This window comes from Vulpes lagopus, chromosome 23 (assembly GCF_018345385.1).
Source record: "Vulpes lagopus strain Blue_001 chromosome 23, ASM1834538v1, whole genome shotgun sequence".
Taxonomy (NCBI): Eukaryota; Metazoa; Chordata; class Mammalia; order Carnivora; family Canidae; genus Vulpes; species Vulpes lagopus.
In genome coordinates, this window is record NC_054846.1 from 54,962,953 (window position 1) to 54,977,231 (window position 14,279).

General features: G+C 38.1%; 1 protein-coding gene across 2 annotated transcripts in view; it reads left to right on the plus strand.

Annotated features, from left to right (window-relative positions):
- The window catches only part of ZFYVE9 (zinc finger FYVE-type containing 9), a 188,920-nt gene that overhangs the window by 160,557 nt on the left and 14,084 nt on the right, over positions 1-14,279 (plus strand). For both annotated transcript variants that reach the window (XM_041737865.1, XM_041737866.1), the window contains one exon: positions 11,621-11,771. In XM_041737865.1, coding sequence (XP_041593799.1) covers positions 11,621-11,771 — 151 coding nt within the window. The remainder of the gene's footprint in view (positions 1-11,620; positions 11,772-14,279) is intronic.

Below are 14,279 nucleotides of genomic sequence, written 5' to 3' on the forward strand. Positions count from 1 at the left end.
AGACCCGGGATCGAATCCCACGTCAGGCTCCCGGTGCATGGAGCCTGCTTCTCCCTCTGCCTATGTCTCTGCCTCTCTCTCTCTCTCTGTGTGACTATCATAAATAAATAAAAAATTAAAAAAAAAAAACAAAAAAACAAAACCAGGGGAGAAAAATTGCAAGAAATGCAAACTGCAGACCAAGATCCCTCATGAAGATAGATGCATAAAATGTAACACATTTTTAGTAAGTCCAGCAAAACACAAGATGATAAGGTACATCATGACTAAGTGGGGTTTATTCCAAGAATGCTAAGTTGATTTAACATTCAAAAATTAATCTTAATTAAAATTTAATCTTAATTAAAATTAATCTTTTTATCCTCTAATCTTAATTAATATTAGAGGATTAAAAAAGGAGGATTACATAATGGAGAAAAAGCATTTGACAAAACCCCACTTCCATTCTAAGTGTGTGTATGTGTAAATGTATCTTGGCAGCCTAATAAACACATCTGTGAAAAACCTGCAATTAATATATCAAATGGTGATAGACTAAATGCTTCCACTTCAAGATGAAGAGCAAGGAGAGGATGTCTACTCTTATTTCTATTCAACATTTCAGTGGGGCTTCTAGCCAATGTAATAAGACAAAATAAGATGATATAGGTTGGAAAAAAGAAGATTGTCTTTATTCGCAGATAACATGATTGTTTACTATGTCGGAGATCTAAAGGAACTTACAAAATGGCTACTAGATCTAATAAGCAAGATCCTTGTGTAAATATCAATCATATTTCTGTATATAATAATAAACATTCAGAAATTGGAATTTATGGGGCCGCTAGGTGGCTCAGTCACTTAAGCATCGACTTGATTTCAGCTCAGATCATGATCTCATGGGTCCTGAGATTGAGCCCTTTGTTGGGCTCTGAACTCAGGGAGGAGTCTACTTCTCTTCTTCTCCCTCTACCCTTCCCCTTCCACCCACTTTCTCTCTTTCTCTCTAAAATAAATCTTTTTTTTTTTAAAGATTTTATTTCTTTATTCATGAGATACACAGAGAGAGGGAGAGAGGCAGATACACAGGCAGAAGGAGAAGCAGGCTCCATGCCGGGAGCCCGACGTGGGACTCGATCCCAGGACTCCAGGATCACACCCTGGGCTGAAGGCAGGTGCTAAACCACTGAGCCACCCAGGGATCCCCTAAAATAAATAAATCTTAAAAAAAAAAGAAATTGGAATTTTAAGACAGTAAATAGCATAAAAATATTACATACTTAGGGATAAATTTGACAGATCTGTAATACCTATACACTGAAAGCTAAAAAAACACTGCTAAGAGAAATGAAAGAAGACCTATGGGTGCCTGAGTGGCTCAGCTGGTTAAGCATCCGACTCTTGGTTTCAGTTCAAGTCATGATCTTGCAGTCATGAGATTGATCCCCACAGTGGGCTCTGCACTCAGTGCATAGTCTGCTTCAGACCCTTTCTACCTCTCCCTTCCTTTCCTGCTCATGCTGTCTCTCACTCTGAAAGAAAGAAAATCTTTAAAAAAAAAAAAAAGGAAAAAAAAAGGGCAGCCCGGGTGGCTCAGTGGTTTAGCGCCACCTTCAGTCCAGGGCATGATCCGGGGGACCTGGGATCGAGTCCCATGAAGGGCTCCCTGCTTGGGGCCTGCTTCTCCCTCTGCCTGTGTCTCTGCCTGCCTCTCTCTCTCTCTCTCTCTCTCTCTTTCTCTCTCTCTCTCTCTCTCTGTCTCTCATTAATAAATAGATAAAAATATTTTTTTAGAAAAAAAGAAAAAGGAATTAAAGAAGACCCAAATAAGTGAAAAGAGATACTATGTTTATGGATTGGAAGATTCAGTATTGTTATGATGTCCGTTCTCCCCAGATTGACCTTTAGATTCAACACAATCTCAATCAAAATGCCAGCAGGAATTTTTTTTTAATTTAAGTGTTTATTCTAAAATTTATATGGAGATACAAGGAACATAGAATAGCCAAAAACAAGTAAAAAAAAAGATTTTATTTATTTATTTGGAGAGAGAGAGTGTACACACTGGGAAGATGGTCAGAATAAGAAGGAGAAGCAGACTCCCTACTGAGCAGGGAGCCTGATGAAGGACTTAATCCCAGGACCCTGGGATCATGACCTGAGCTGAAGGCAGATGCTTGACTGGCTGAGCCACGCAGGTGCCCCTACCCAAAACAACTTTGGTTGTTTTTGTTTTTGCTTTTTTAAAGATTTTATTTATTTATTCACAACAGACACAGAGAGATAGATAGGCCAAGGGAGAAGTAGGCTCCATGCAGGGAGCCCGATGTGGAACTCGATCCCCAGACTCCAGGATCATGCCCTGAGCCAAAGGCAGACATTCATCCGCGGAGCCACCCAGGCATTCCCCCAAAAACAACTTTGAAAAAAGAACATATTTCAAGGATTTATACTACCCAATGTTAAGGTTTATTTTAAAGGTAGAATAATCAAGATGGTTTTATTTTGCTCTCTCTCTATATATATATTTTTTAAATTTTGCTTCTTTTCTTTTTTTAATTTATTCAGAGGCAGAGAGAGAGAGAGGCAGAGACACAAGCAGAGGGAGAAGCGGGCTCCATGCAGGGAGCCCGATGTGGGACTCGATCCCGGGTCTCCAGGATCACACCCCAGGCTGCAGGCGGCGCTAAACTGCTGTGCCACCGGGGCTGCCCTGCTCTATATATTTATGTATAGATTAGTGGAACAGAGTAGAGAGTGATTTCAGGTACTGTTTTTATGGGGATATACACATCAAAGTTTTTACGTTTTTGTACATTTTGCCAATTTTAAATATAATTGTAAAAAATCAGTTTTTAAAGTAATCATTTAATCTCTTATGACGTAACTGCCAGAATAGAGCCAAACAATTAACCTAATGTCAAAATCTCAAGTCTCAAAGTTTTGTTAATCCTTTACTCAATACCAAGGAATAAAGAAATTTATGTTGGTTGTGATATAATGCAAGGGCCTGTGAAATTCTATGGCTGTACAATTCCCTAACTAGTATAACTTAGGCTCAATGGCCTCTTGAGAATCCTTCCCTCTCTAGTATACTAAAATAGGAGTTTGGGTTTATTTTAATTCAAGGCTACACATATTCTTCAGAGAAATGTGAACTTACAAAAGCATAATTTCAAAGGTTCATTGTAGCATTAGCAAGAACAGATGGCCCTAAAACCTGTTTGAGGAATATCTTATTTTCTGGCCTTCAAAGAATACATTTCTTTTAGGGGAGGAAGAGCTGATAGTTCTCTTTTCAAAAGAATGAAAGGAGTTGCAAATCCAACAATACATTAAAAAATTATTCACCATAATCAAGTGGGATTTATTCTTGGGATACAAGGATGGTTCAGTATTCACAAGTCAATTTGCATTATATCAACAAGAGAAAGGATAGAAACCATATGATCACTTCAATAGATGCAGAAAAAGCTTTTGCAAAGTAAAATTATCCACTCATGGTAAAAACCCTCAACAAAGTAGGGTTAGAGGGAACATACCTCAATATAATAAAGGCCATATATGAAAAACCCACAGTTAACATCATTCTCAACGGTGACAAACTGAGAGCTTTTTCCCCAAGATCAGGAATAAGAGAAGGAAGTCCACTCATACCACTTTTATTCAACATAGTACTGGAAGTCCTAGCCAGAGGAATCAGACAAGAAAAAGAAATAAAAGACAGTCAGATTGGTAAGGAAGAAGTAAAACTTGCCCAAATTGCTGATGACATGAATCCTATATATAGAATACCCAAAAGACTTCACCAAAAGACTCCTAGAACTGATCAATTAATTCAGTAAGGTCACAGGATACAAAATCAATATCCAGAAATCTGCATTCCTGTACACTAATAATGGAGTAGCAGAAAGAGAAATTAAGAAGAAAAAAGAATGAAAGGAGGTGGTGAAAGGTGTGCTGGAGAGTAGTGCAGAGGAGGGAGGTAAAGTTCCATTGACTGAGTGACATCACTGTTGCTAGTATTAAATGTAGAAGACACTATTTAACCACACATTAAAAGGACTCCCAAGAGGGAACCTTGGCTGCTGTACCTTCACTTACTGCAGCAGGAGGTCACCGCTGAGCTCTGTGTACTGGAATAAGACCCTCCTCCATTCTCTACATGCCCGCTACTAGGAGGGTCGGTGGCTTCTGGACACTCCGCTGCTAGCCAAGCCCCTAGTTGTCCCTGTCTCTCAGCACTCCCAGCTCTGCTGCCACTTTTGGCCCCGAGGCCACCAGCTCTAATCTCACTATGTTCAAGCATCACAAGAAGTAAGAGACCCCTAGGGTGTCTCTCATCTCCCACAGTTTAATTTCTATATCCGTATACTCATTTCTGACCCTATTTCTCACACATTTTAGAAAACGCAAGGGCTCCATCTTTCTAAGTTTTATTTCCCTATCCATTTCCATAGTGATCTGTCCAATCCTCTGGCCTTAAATACTGTCTCTATGCTGATGTCTTCCTCCAGCCAGAATCTCTCCTCCATTTTGTAAACTTGAGTATCTTGCTGCCTTGCTGGCATCTCTACTTGGGTAGGCACCTCAGGCTTAGCTGGTTTAATTCTGACCTCCTGATCTTCCCTTAAAACTTGCAGCCTTACCTGAATTGGAGGCATGGCCATCCTTTCACTTAGTAGGCCCCAAACTATGGAGTCATCTTTGAATCCTCTTTCTTCCACATCCCATGTTTAATCTGCCTGGAAATCCTGCCAGCTCTGCCTTCCAGAAGCATCTAGAATCCAAGCATGTCTCAATCTTTAGACCAGTTTGGGTCTAAGTTGTCATCTCTCCTCTAGGTTTGTGCAGGAGCCTCCTAGCTGGTCTTCCTGTTGGTACCCATTCCCCCATCAGTCTGTTCTCAGTACAACAGCCCTGTTAAAACTAAGTTAGATCATGTCACTCCTCTACTCAGAACCCTCCAAAGATTTTCATTTCAGTCAGAATAAAAACTGAAATCCTCTACACATTTGTACTCCTTAGCCCATTACCTCTCTAACCTAATTTCTTATACCTCTTTTTTTTTCTTTTCCTGTCATTCAGCTTCAGCCACACTGTCCTTAATGTTCCTTGAAACTGCCCCAGGGCCATGGAACCAGCTGTTTTAAATGCCTATAAGGTCCTTCCTTATATATTCCCATGGCTTTTTCCTCACTTTTCAGTAAGACATTCCTTGACTGGGCTATTTTTTTTTTTTTTTTGACTGGGCTATTTGAAATGGTACCCACCAGTACTTCTGGTCCTGCATGCATGCTTTTCTGTAGAGCATTTATCAATGTCTAACATGTCATGTACTTTACTTATTTCATTTATTGTTTTTGTTCCCTCATGCACACATGAGAATGTAAGTTCTGTGATGGAAGGAATTTGTTCCTTGCTGAACAAACCCAACTTCCTACTGAACAAACACAGTGCAGATTAGATGCTCAATAAGTTTTTGCTGAATGAATGAGAGGAGGTTCAAAGGTTCATAGTTGGTGATATGTAGACCCATAAGACTTGAACGTGGGTTGGTAGCTTCTGGACACAGATGAGCTCCAGGTAATGGGAAGGATATTTATATTGTTCTAGAATATCTCCAGGAAAGGATATTCCCTCGGTTCGATAATTACTCAACTCCGTGTTCTTTTCTCAGGTCTATTCCTGTTCCTTCACTCAGGACTTTCCCCTTATCCAGAGTGTTCTTCCTTTATACTTGATTTCATAGCCAATTCGAATATTTTACCTAGAATTCTCCATCCCCCAGACAGTATCACTCTTTCTTTGTTTTCCTAGCTTTCTTTACTCATGTAACTTGTATAGCAGATGAGTAGGAAACCCTTTCTGCTTTGAATTTTGAGTCCCCTGAAGGCAGAGTCTGTCTTTCATTCTTCATTGTATCTCTGGTGAAGTGCTTTCTTAAATTTTCCACTGTCTCTGCAGTGTCTTTCTACTTAAATTCATTGTCAGCCTCTTAATAAACGTTTATAGAATTATATCATTAAAACTTTATTAGGTAACTAATCTATGTGACACTGCAGTTGTATGTGAACAAAACAAATTTTTAAAATCATACTAACCACATTTTCTCTTAGTTTAACTTCATAAATCAGATAAACCCTCCAAATCTATCCCTATTTATATGGTTTACTAATTAGTATATTTAGCAAATATTTATTGAGCACCTGTCATAAGCCAAGGCCTGTGCCAAGCCTTACACATTATATAGATATTGTAGCTGTTTCTCGGGGCTGTGCATAAACTTCTCCTGTAGGTATAATTCTTTCCACTTTAAATCAGAAGGTTAAGTAAACTGTCATTTTTAACATGAGATCTCAAGAGAGGAAATCAAAGGACGTGGCATGTTAATTCAGAGATGGACTAGATGTTATAACTCCTCACTTATTTCTCTAACACAATCATTCCTAGAACTGTATTCTTTTAACTGGCTTTAAACAATTATCATGGATGTTTAGACTCTGGGGGTGGGAAACATAGGAAGATAAGGCTTCTGTACTGCTTCACCTGCTATGTTAAAATAGTCTTCTGAGATAAGACCTGTGTAACATTTAGGTCAGTTCCTGGCTCAGGCTTGACACTCTATAGATGTTACCTATTCTGCACATACTGTTGTCCCAGCAGTTGTTTCCTTGCCTTTTATCAGTATGTCATTTCCACTAATTCGTGAGCTCTTAGGAAGGATCTGAATCCCATTATCTCCTAAGAGGTACTTTGTTGAATTACTTGCTACTGCTTTTTAGGTTGCTTTACAATTTTGTAAGCAGAGTGGAGGAGACAAGCATACAAATTTTATTTGCAAACACATCGTCAGTACTTACTATGTTCTTGGTGCTATTCTAAGCACTTTATAAATATTTATTTAATTCTCATAATTGTATGAAATACTTTTATTATCTCCTCTACAGAGGAGGAAACTAAGACATAGAGAAATCAAGTAACTTGCCCAAGGGTACACAGTGATTTAGTAGCAAAGCTAGGAAATGCAAGCAGCCTGGCTTGAGTCCTTGATGCTAATCCAAACCTGAATGTTGATGCAGTATAAGAAATATAAACAATGTCCTATGGCAGTTAAAGAAGGAAGCAGTCGCATTGGTGTCTGGGAATTAAGGCTGCTTGCAAGAATTGGTTTTTTTTTTTTACTAGACCTTATTTTGGGGAGTAACTTTTTCAGGTGCTTGGATACAAAGGATTAATAGGAAGGCTAAAACGCTTAGAGATGGGAAATGGTAGCACATCAAGAAGTAGTCCTGCAAATAAAGATATGGTAGGAAGGGAAGCAAGACAGGAAAGCTGGTTTGGGGTTAAGAGCATGGGAAGCAGGATCCCTGGGTGGCGCAGTGGTTTGGCGCCTGCCTTTGCCCCAGGGTGCGAATCTGGAGACCCGGGATCGAATCCCACGTCGGGCTCCCGGTGCATGGAGCCTGCTTCTCCCTCTGCCTGTGTCTCTGCCTCTCTCTCTCTCTCTCTCTCTCTGACTATCATAAATAAATAAAAATTAAAAAAAAAAGAGCATGGGAAGCTAATTACTTCAAGTAGAGAACAAGGTAGAAAAGATTGACATGATCTGAGCTGTGCTTTGGTAAATACGGAAACATCATGGAATGGATCAGAACTGACAGACTGCAGAAAAACCAGTTATAAGGTTATTATTAGTCCAAAAAACAGACAAATATATCTTGAATTCTGGTGAAGTTAGGGATAGATACAGGAGATATTACAGAGTTTGAATTGATAGAGCAGAGGAATAGCACGACTAGAAAATTGAGTATATCATATGACAAATGTAATTTCATTTTATGGTCAGCAAAGCCCTTTGAATATTTGGGAAACTTGGTATAAATGAACATGATTTTAAGAAGGTAAAAGTATTCATTTATAAAGAAGTATGAAGTTTGTTTATCTCATTGGGGTTTGAAATTGACATCTGGGGAAATTATTATTTAGCGGCTAGCTAACTTATTTACAATGTCTGAATTGAGAATGTTTCTTGGGATGCCTGGGTGCTCAGCGGTTTAGCACCTGCCTTCAGCTCAGGGCGTGATCCTGGAGTCCCGGGATCGAGTCCAGCATCGGGCCCCCTGCATGGAGCCTGCTTCTCCCTCTTCCTGTCTCTCTCTCTCTCTCTCTCTCTCTGTGTCTCTCTCTGTCTCTCATGAATAAATAAAATCTTTAAAAAAAAAAAAAAAGAGAGAGAACGTTTTTTTTTTTTTTAATTTTTTATTTATTTATGATAGTCACAGATTGAGAGAGAGAGGCAGAGACACAGGCAGAGGGAGAAGCAGGCTCCATGCACCGGGAGCCCGATGTGGGATTCGATCCCGGGTCTCCAGGATCGCGCCCTGGGCCAAAGGCAGGCGCCAAACTGCTGCGCCACCCAGGGATCCCAGAGAGAACGTTTCTTAATCTGCTTAGACAAAGTTAGAAACCACTTTAGCCTAATGATTTGGAAGAAACGATAAAACATTCTTTAAAATTGCTATGTGGGAGCACCTGGCTGGCTCAGTCAGTAGAGCATGCAACTTGATCTCAGGGTTGTGAGTTTGAACCCAATGTTGGAGATAGAGTTTACTTTAAAAATTTATTATATGTGATTATAACAGCTTTTTCATGTGATACAAATGTAAATTGCAAATGAGAACCTAAATTAGTCTATCAATGGACTTTGCTATATAGGAATCTTCCTACTGACTTATCCTGTTTGCAGAAAACTTACTCAAAAGTAATCTTTGGAAAACACTGATAGAAGTTGTTTGAATTCGTGAGGTAGATAAATATCAGTGTGAGAGGAATATTCAGTTATTTGGATGCCTCTGGTGGTATAATTTATTAAAACACAAACTTTGCAAGAGTTATAAACATAACAAAGTAAAGCCAGGAAATGAGGATATCTTAGAATTGTATTGGTATAATATCTAGGAATAAGCTTAACCAAGAAGGTACTAGTACTTCTAAAAAGACTAGTACTCCTAAAACTATAAAACATTGCTGAAAGAAATGAAGAAAACCTAAATAAATAGGAAGATGTCTCATGTTCATGGATTAGAAGACTTAGATGTCAGATCCAGTGCAAGCTCTATCAAAATTCCAATGGTCTTTTTTTTTTCCAGAAAAGAAAAAGCCAGTGTTCAAATTCTTTTGGAATTGCAAGGGCCTCCAAAGCCAAAATAATCTTGTATAAGAACAAAATTGGAGTCACCCTTCCCAATTTCAAAACTTACTGCAAGGCTACAGTAATAAAAATAGTGTGGTACTGGCATAGAATAGACTCAAGAAACTGGAAATAAATCTGTACATTTGTGGCCTGCTGATTTTGGCAGGAGTGCCAAGATCATTTAATGGTGAAAGAATAGCCTTCAGTAAATGGTGCTGGGACAACTGGATTTCCACGTGTAAAAGAATGTGTATCCCTACTTCACACCATATATAAAACGTAACTCAAAATGGATCAGTAACCTAAATATAAAAGCTAAAACCATGGAGCTCTTTGAAAAAAATATAAGGGTACTTTTTCATGACTTTGGATTTGGCAGTGGATTCTTAGATAATATACAACAGTACAAGTAACAATAGAAAAAACAGATTGGACTTAATAAAATTAAAATCTTTTGTGTATTCAAAGACATTAACAAGAAAGTACAAAGACAATATACAACATGGGAGAAAATATTTACAAATCATATCTGACAAGGGTCTGATATCTAGAATGTATAAAGAATTCGTATAACTCAACAACAAATGACAATCCCATTTTAAAAATAGGCAAAGAGCAACTTTTTTCTAGATATGTCTCCTGAGACAAGGGAAACAAAAGCAAAAATAAACTTTTGGGACTACATCCAAATAAAAAGCTTCTGCACAGTGAGGGGAAACAATCAACAAAACTAAAAGGCAACCAATGGAATGGGAGAAGATATTTGCAAGTGTATCCAAAATACATAAAGAAATTCTCAAACTCAACACCGAGAAAATGCAAGTGACTTATTCCAATAAAAGTTTAGGATCCAAAATACATAAAGAAATTCTCAAACTCAACACCGAGAAAATAATCCAATTAAGATGGGCAGAAGATATGAACAGACATTTCTCCAAGTGTACAGATGGCCAACAAATACATGAAAAAATGTTCATCATCACTTACTATCAGGGGAATACAAATCAAAACTACAGTGAGATACCACCTTGCACCTGTTAGAATGGCCAAAGTCAACAACACAAGGAACAACAGCGTTGGCGAAGATGGGGAGACAAAGGAACCTTCATGCACAGTTGGTAGGAATGTGAACTGGTGTAGCCAGTGTGTAAAACAGTCTGGAAGTGCCTCAAAAAGTTAAAAATAGATGCAGTGCCTGGGTGGTGAGTCAGTTAAGTGTCCATGATCCCAAGATCATGGAATTGAGCCTTGGGTCATCAAGGAGTCTGCTAGAGATTCTCTCTCCCCTCTCCTGCTCCCATGCTCGTGCATAAGTGTTCTCTGTCTCTCAAATAAATCTTAAAAAAAAAAAAAAGTTAAAAATAGGACTGCCCTACAACCCAGCAATTACATCACTAGGTATTGACCCAAAGAATACAAAAACATGAACTCAATGGTGTACATGCACCCCTACATTTATAGAAATGTTATTTACAATAGCCAAATTATGGAAAGAGCCCAGATGTCCATTGAGTGATGAGTGAAGAAGAGTGGTATTATACATGAAGGAATATTACTCAGCTGTGAAAAAGAATGAAAGGACATTTGTCATTTGAAAGGACATAGATGGAGCTAGAGAGTATAAGGCTAAGCAAAGTAAGTCAGAGAAAGACAAATACCATATGATTTCACTCATATGGAATTTAAGAAATGAAACAGATAAATATAGGGGGAAAAAGAATAAACCACAAAACAGACTCTTTAGAGAACAAACTGAGGGTTGCTGGAGGGGTGATGGCTGGGGGCAAGGGTTAAATGGGTGATGGGTAGTGAGGAGGAGATGTGATGAGTACTGGGTGTTGTATGTAAGTGATGAATCACTAATTTCCAAAACTAATTTTACACTGTATGTTAACTCACTGGAATTTAAATAAAAACTTGAAAAAAAAAAAGAACAAAGCAACATACTAGTAAGTGATTTCATTGATTTCAAGCATCAGTTAGTAAAACTAAGAAGCAGTGGAGTTTATATATTTCTAGAGGAAAACCCTCCTTTGTGTGGATATGAGAAAAGTAGGCAAATATACTTACATATAGGTCATTCTTTTGACTTAGAATTTCAGTGTAGATATCCTCAGAGAATCCAGTGGGTAGTTGAAATTACTGTAATTAGCTAAACTAATAATGTTCATTGAGCTCCGTGCAGCAACAAAAATACCAAAAAGATGAATGCAAAACATGTCATGTACTTACTTAGGTTATTATAATACAAATCACCTATAAACTATACAGAGAATTGTTGTATATGTTGGGTTTTTTTTTTTCCAATGGTGACTAATTTTCCACTGTGTTTTCGTTACTGTTTTTGGTTTTGAGGTAAAGGAGTTGTCTTGTGTCAGACCCAAAAAAAGTGCCCATTTATGTTTGGTAGAATAAGAAAGTTATAACCCTCTTCTTTGATCGCAGATGATGAAAGCCATGAACAAATCCAATGAGCATGTCCTGGCAGGAGGGGCCTGCTTCAATGAGAAGGCAGACTCTCATCTTGTCTGTGTACAGAATGATGACGGAAACTATCAGACCCAGGCTATCAGTATTCACAATCAACCCAGAAAGGGTGAGTATTTGAGCTGATTAACGGTAAGAATTGTGCTGGACTTGGAAAGTTGGATATCTCGGCCCCATAACTCTAAACTTTCTAGCTAAGTGGCCACAAACAATTTGATGAAATTAACCTTTCCAAGCTTATTCTCCAAGATGATATTGACTCCCCAAGTAGCCAGGCTCAGAGTTGCAAATGGGATCTCTACTATTGAGGGGAACATTTTGAAAATACTGCCTCAGGACATTGGCAGGGCCAGAATTGATATTTGAAGGTAGGAGACTAGACCTCTTAGTGAGAATATGCTTAGGTAGATTTGAAGCTTGTTGAATGATCATATCCAAAGAATGGTAATTAATAGGTTGCCTGCATTCTGAAAGAAGGCTTCTTGGTTCAGTGGTACTCAGAATATGTCCTCTTCACTTAGGAGATTGTTAGAAATGAAGTGTCTGTACTCCAGATCTGCTAAATTAGAATTTGTTTTTTAACATGGTCCCTGTGTTCAAATGCACATTGATATTTATGAAGCATTGCTTATAGTGGCGTTTCTTAAGGTGTCTAATTGGGTTCTGTGGTTTTGAAAAATAGATAAGTGAAAGTCTTGCTTAATACATTAAACTGAGAAATCCTGGGTTAAATAAGTTTAAACAGATTTCTTTACTACAGGAACCCTCAGAGCCTTTAATAGGCTGATTTGTATTGTGATTTTCCAAAAGGAAGATAGTGCCTGGACCTTCCAAAATTTATTTGACTATGAATCTTCTTTTTACTCAGAATATCTCCCATAACTAGCTTTCTTTAGTAAGCTTTATGAAATACTTCTCTGGTTGACAGTGACATAGGTCACTGTCTTCAATATGTTTTTTAAATCGGTTGTTTAGTAATGGCATAAAACGTCTTTGTCACGTGTATGTATATTTAATATGATATCTAAAATACGGTAGGTGATAAGTCCTCAATGCTCTCCATTAGTCAGCTCACATCGTAGAATATTTGAATTAAGTTCTGGATATCATTAGTGTAATTGATGATATCCATTGATAAAACTAGAGATTCTTCAGAAGATGACTCAGAGCCTATGAAAAATCTAGAAACTAGGTCAAAAGTTTTGAATAAAGTATAAATGTTTAATTTGGGAAAGTATAGATTGGAAGAGTGTGAAAAATAGCTATTTCTATTTTTAAGGTTTTCTAGTACATGGAAATAAGATTCAGTTTATTCTCTGTAGTTACAAAAGGCCCAAACCAGCACCATTGGGTAAAAGTTATAAGGATCTAGATCTGGACTCAATTTGAGAGCACATTTTGTAAGACTGAGAGTTACCAAGAAATAGAACGGGCTGCCTTGTGCCATTTTGTGTTCTTTGTTACTAGGAGTCTTTGATAAAGCCTGGATGTCCACCTGTTAGAGATATTGCAGGGCTACTGGGCAGGAAATTGGATTAGCTTAGTCCAACGTAAGATGCGGAGAAGCCCAGGAGCTCCTACCTGGCTCAGTCAGTGGAGCACTCGACTCGATCTCTGTGTTGTAAGTTCAAGCCCCATGTTGGGTGTGGAGATTACTGAAAAAAGAGAAAATTTTAAAAACAAACAAAAAAAAGATATGAAGGAGCATAGTGAGATTTTCTTAGAGTTAAATGTGATTAAATGTCCTTTTATGAAGAAATAATGGTAACAGATATTTGTCTTTTGAATAGGTATTTTTTTTAAGAGAACTGCATTCGGTGAATAAAGCGGTTGCCAGCCACATCTCCATCTTCAAAACATGTTTTATCTAAAAAAAAAAAAAAAGTATTAGATCGGGGGACAGCATACTTTTTCCATGAATGGCTACATGATAAATATCTTAGGCATTGCAAGCCTGTGGTCTTTGGTCGCCAGTTACTCAACTCTGGCATACTTCAAAAACTGCCATAGACAATATGCAAATGAGTGGACATGGCTGTGTTCCAATAAAATTTTACTTACAAAAACAGAGGACAAAAAAAAAAAAAAAACAGGACAGAAAAAAAATTAAATTAAATAAAATTTAAAAAAACAAAAAACAAACAAACAAACAAAAAAAAAAACAGGGGACAGGCCAAATAGGTTGTAGTTTGCCAAACCCTAGACTTGACCACTAAGATTTCTTTGCTTGTAAGATTCTTTAATTCTTGGGCAGCCCCGGTGGCTCAGTGGTTTAATGCCGCCTTCAGCCCAGGATGTGATCTTGGAGACCCGGGATGGAGTCCCACGTTGGGCTCCCTGCATGGAGCCTGCTTCTCCCTCTGCCTGTGTCTCTGCCTCTCTCTCTCTCTCTCTCTCTCTCTCTCTCTCTCTGTTTCTGTCTCTGTCTCTCTCTCTCTCTGTGTGTCTCTCATGAATAAATAAATTAAAAAAAAAAAGATTCTTTAATTCTTGATTGGAGGGAGAGGAAAACAAAATGAGGGGTATATCTTAAAAGTTCATTCCCAAAGCTACCATAAGCATTATTGGTTACTTGTATATTATGTTACATAGAGTTGATGTTCTTTGTTTTCTGTTT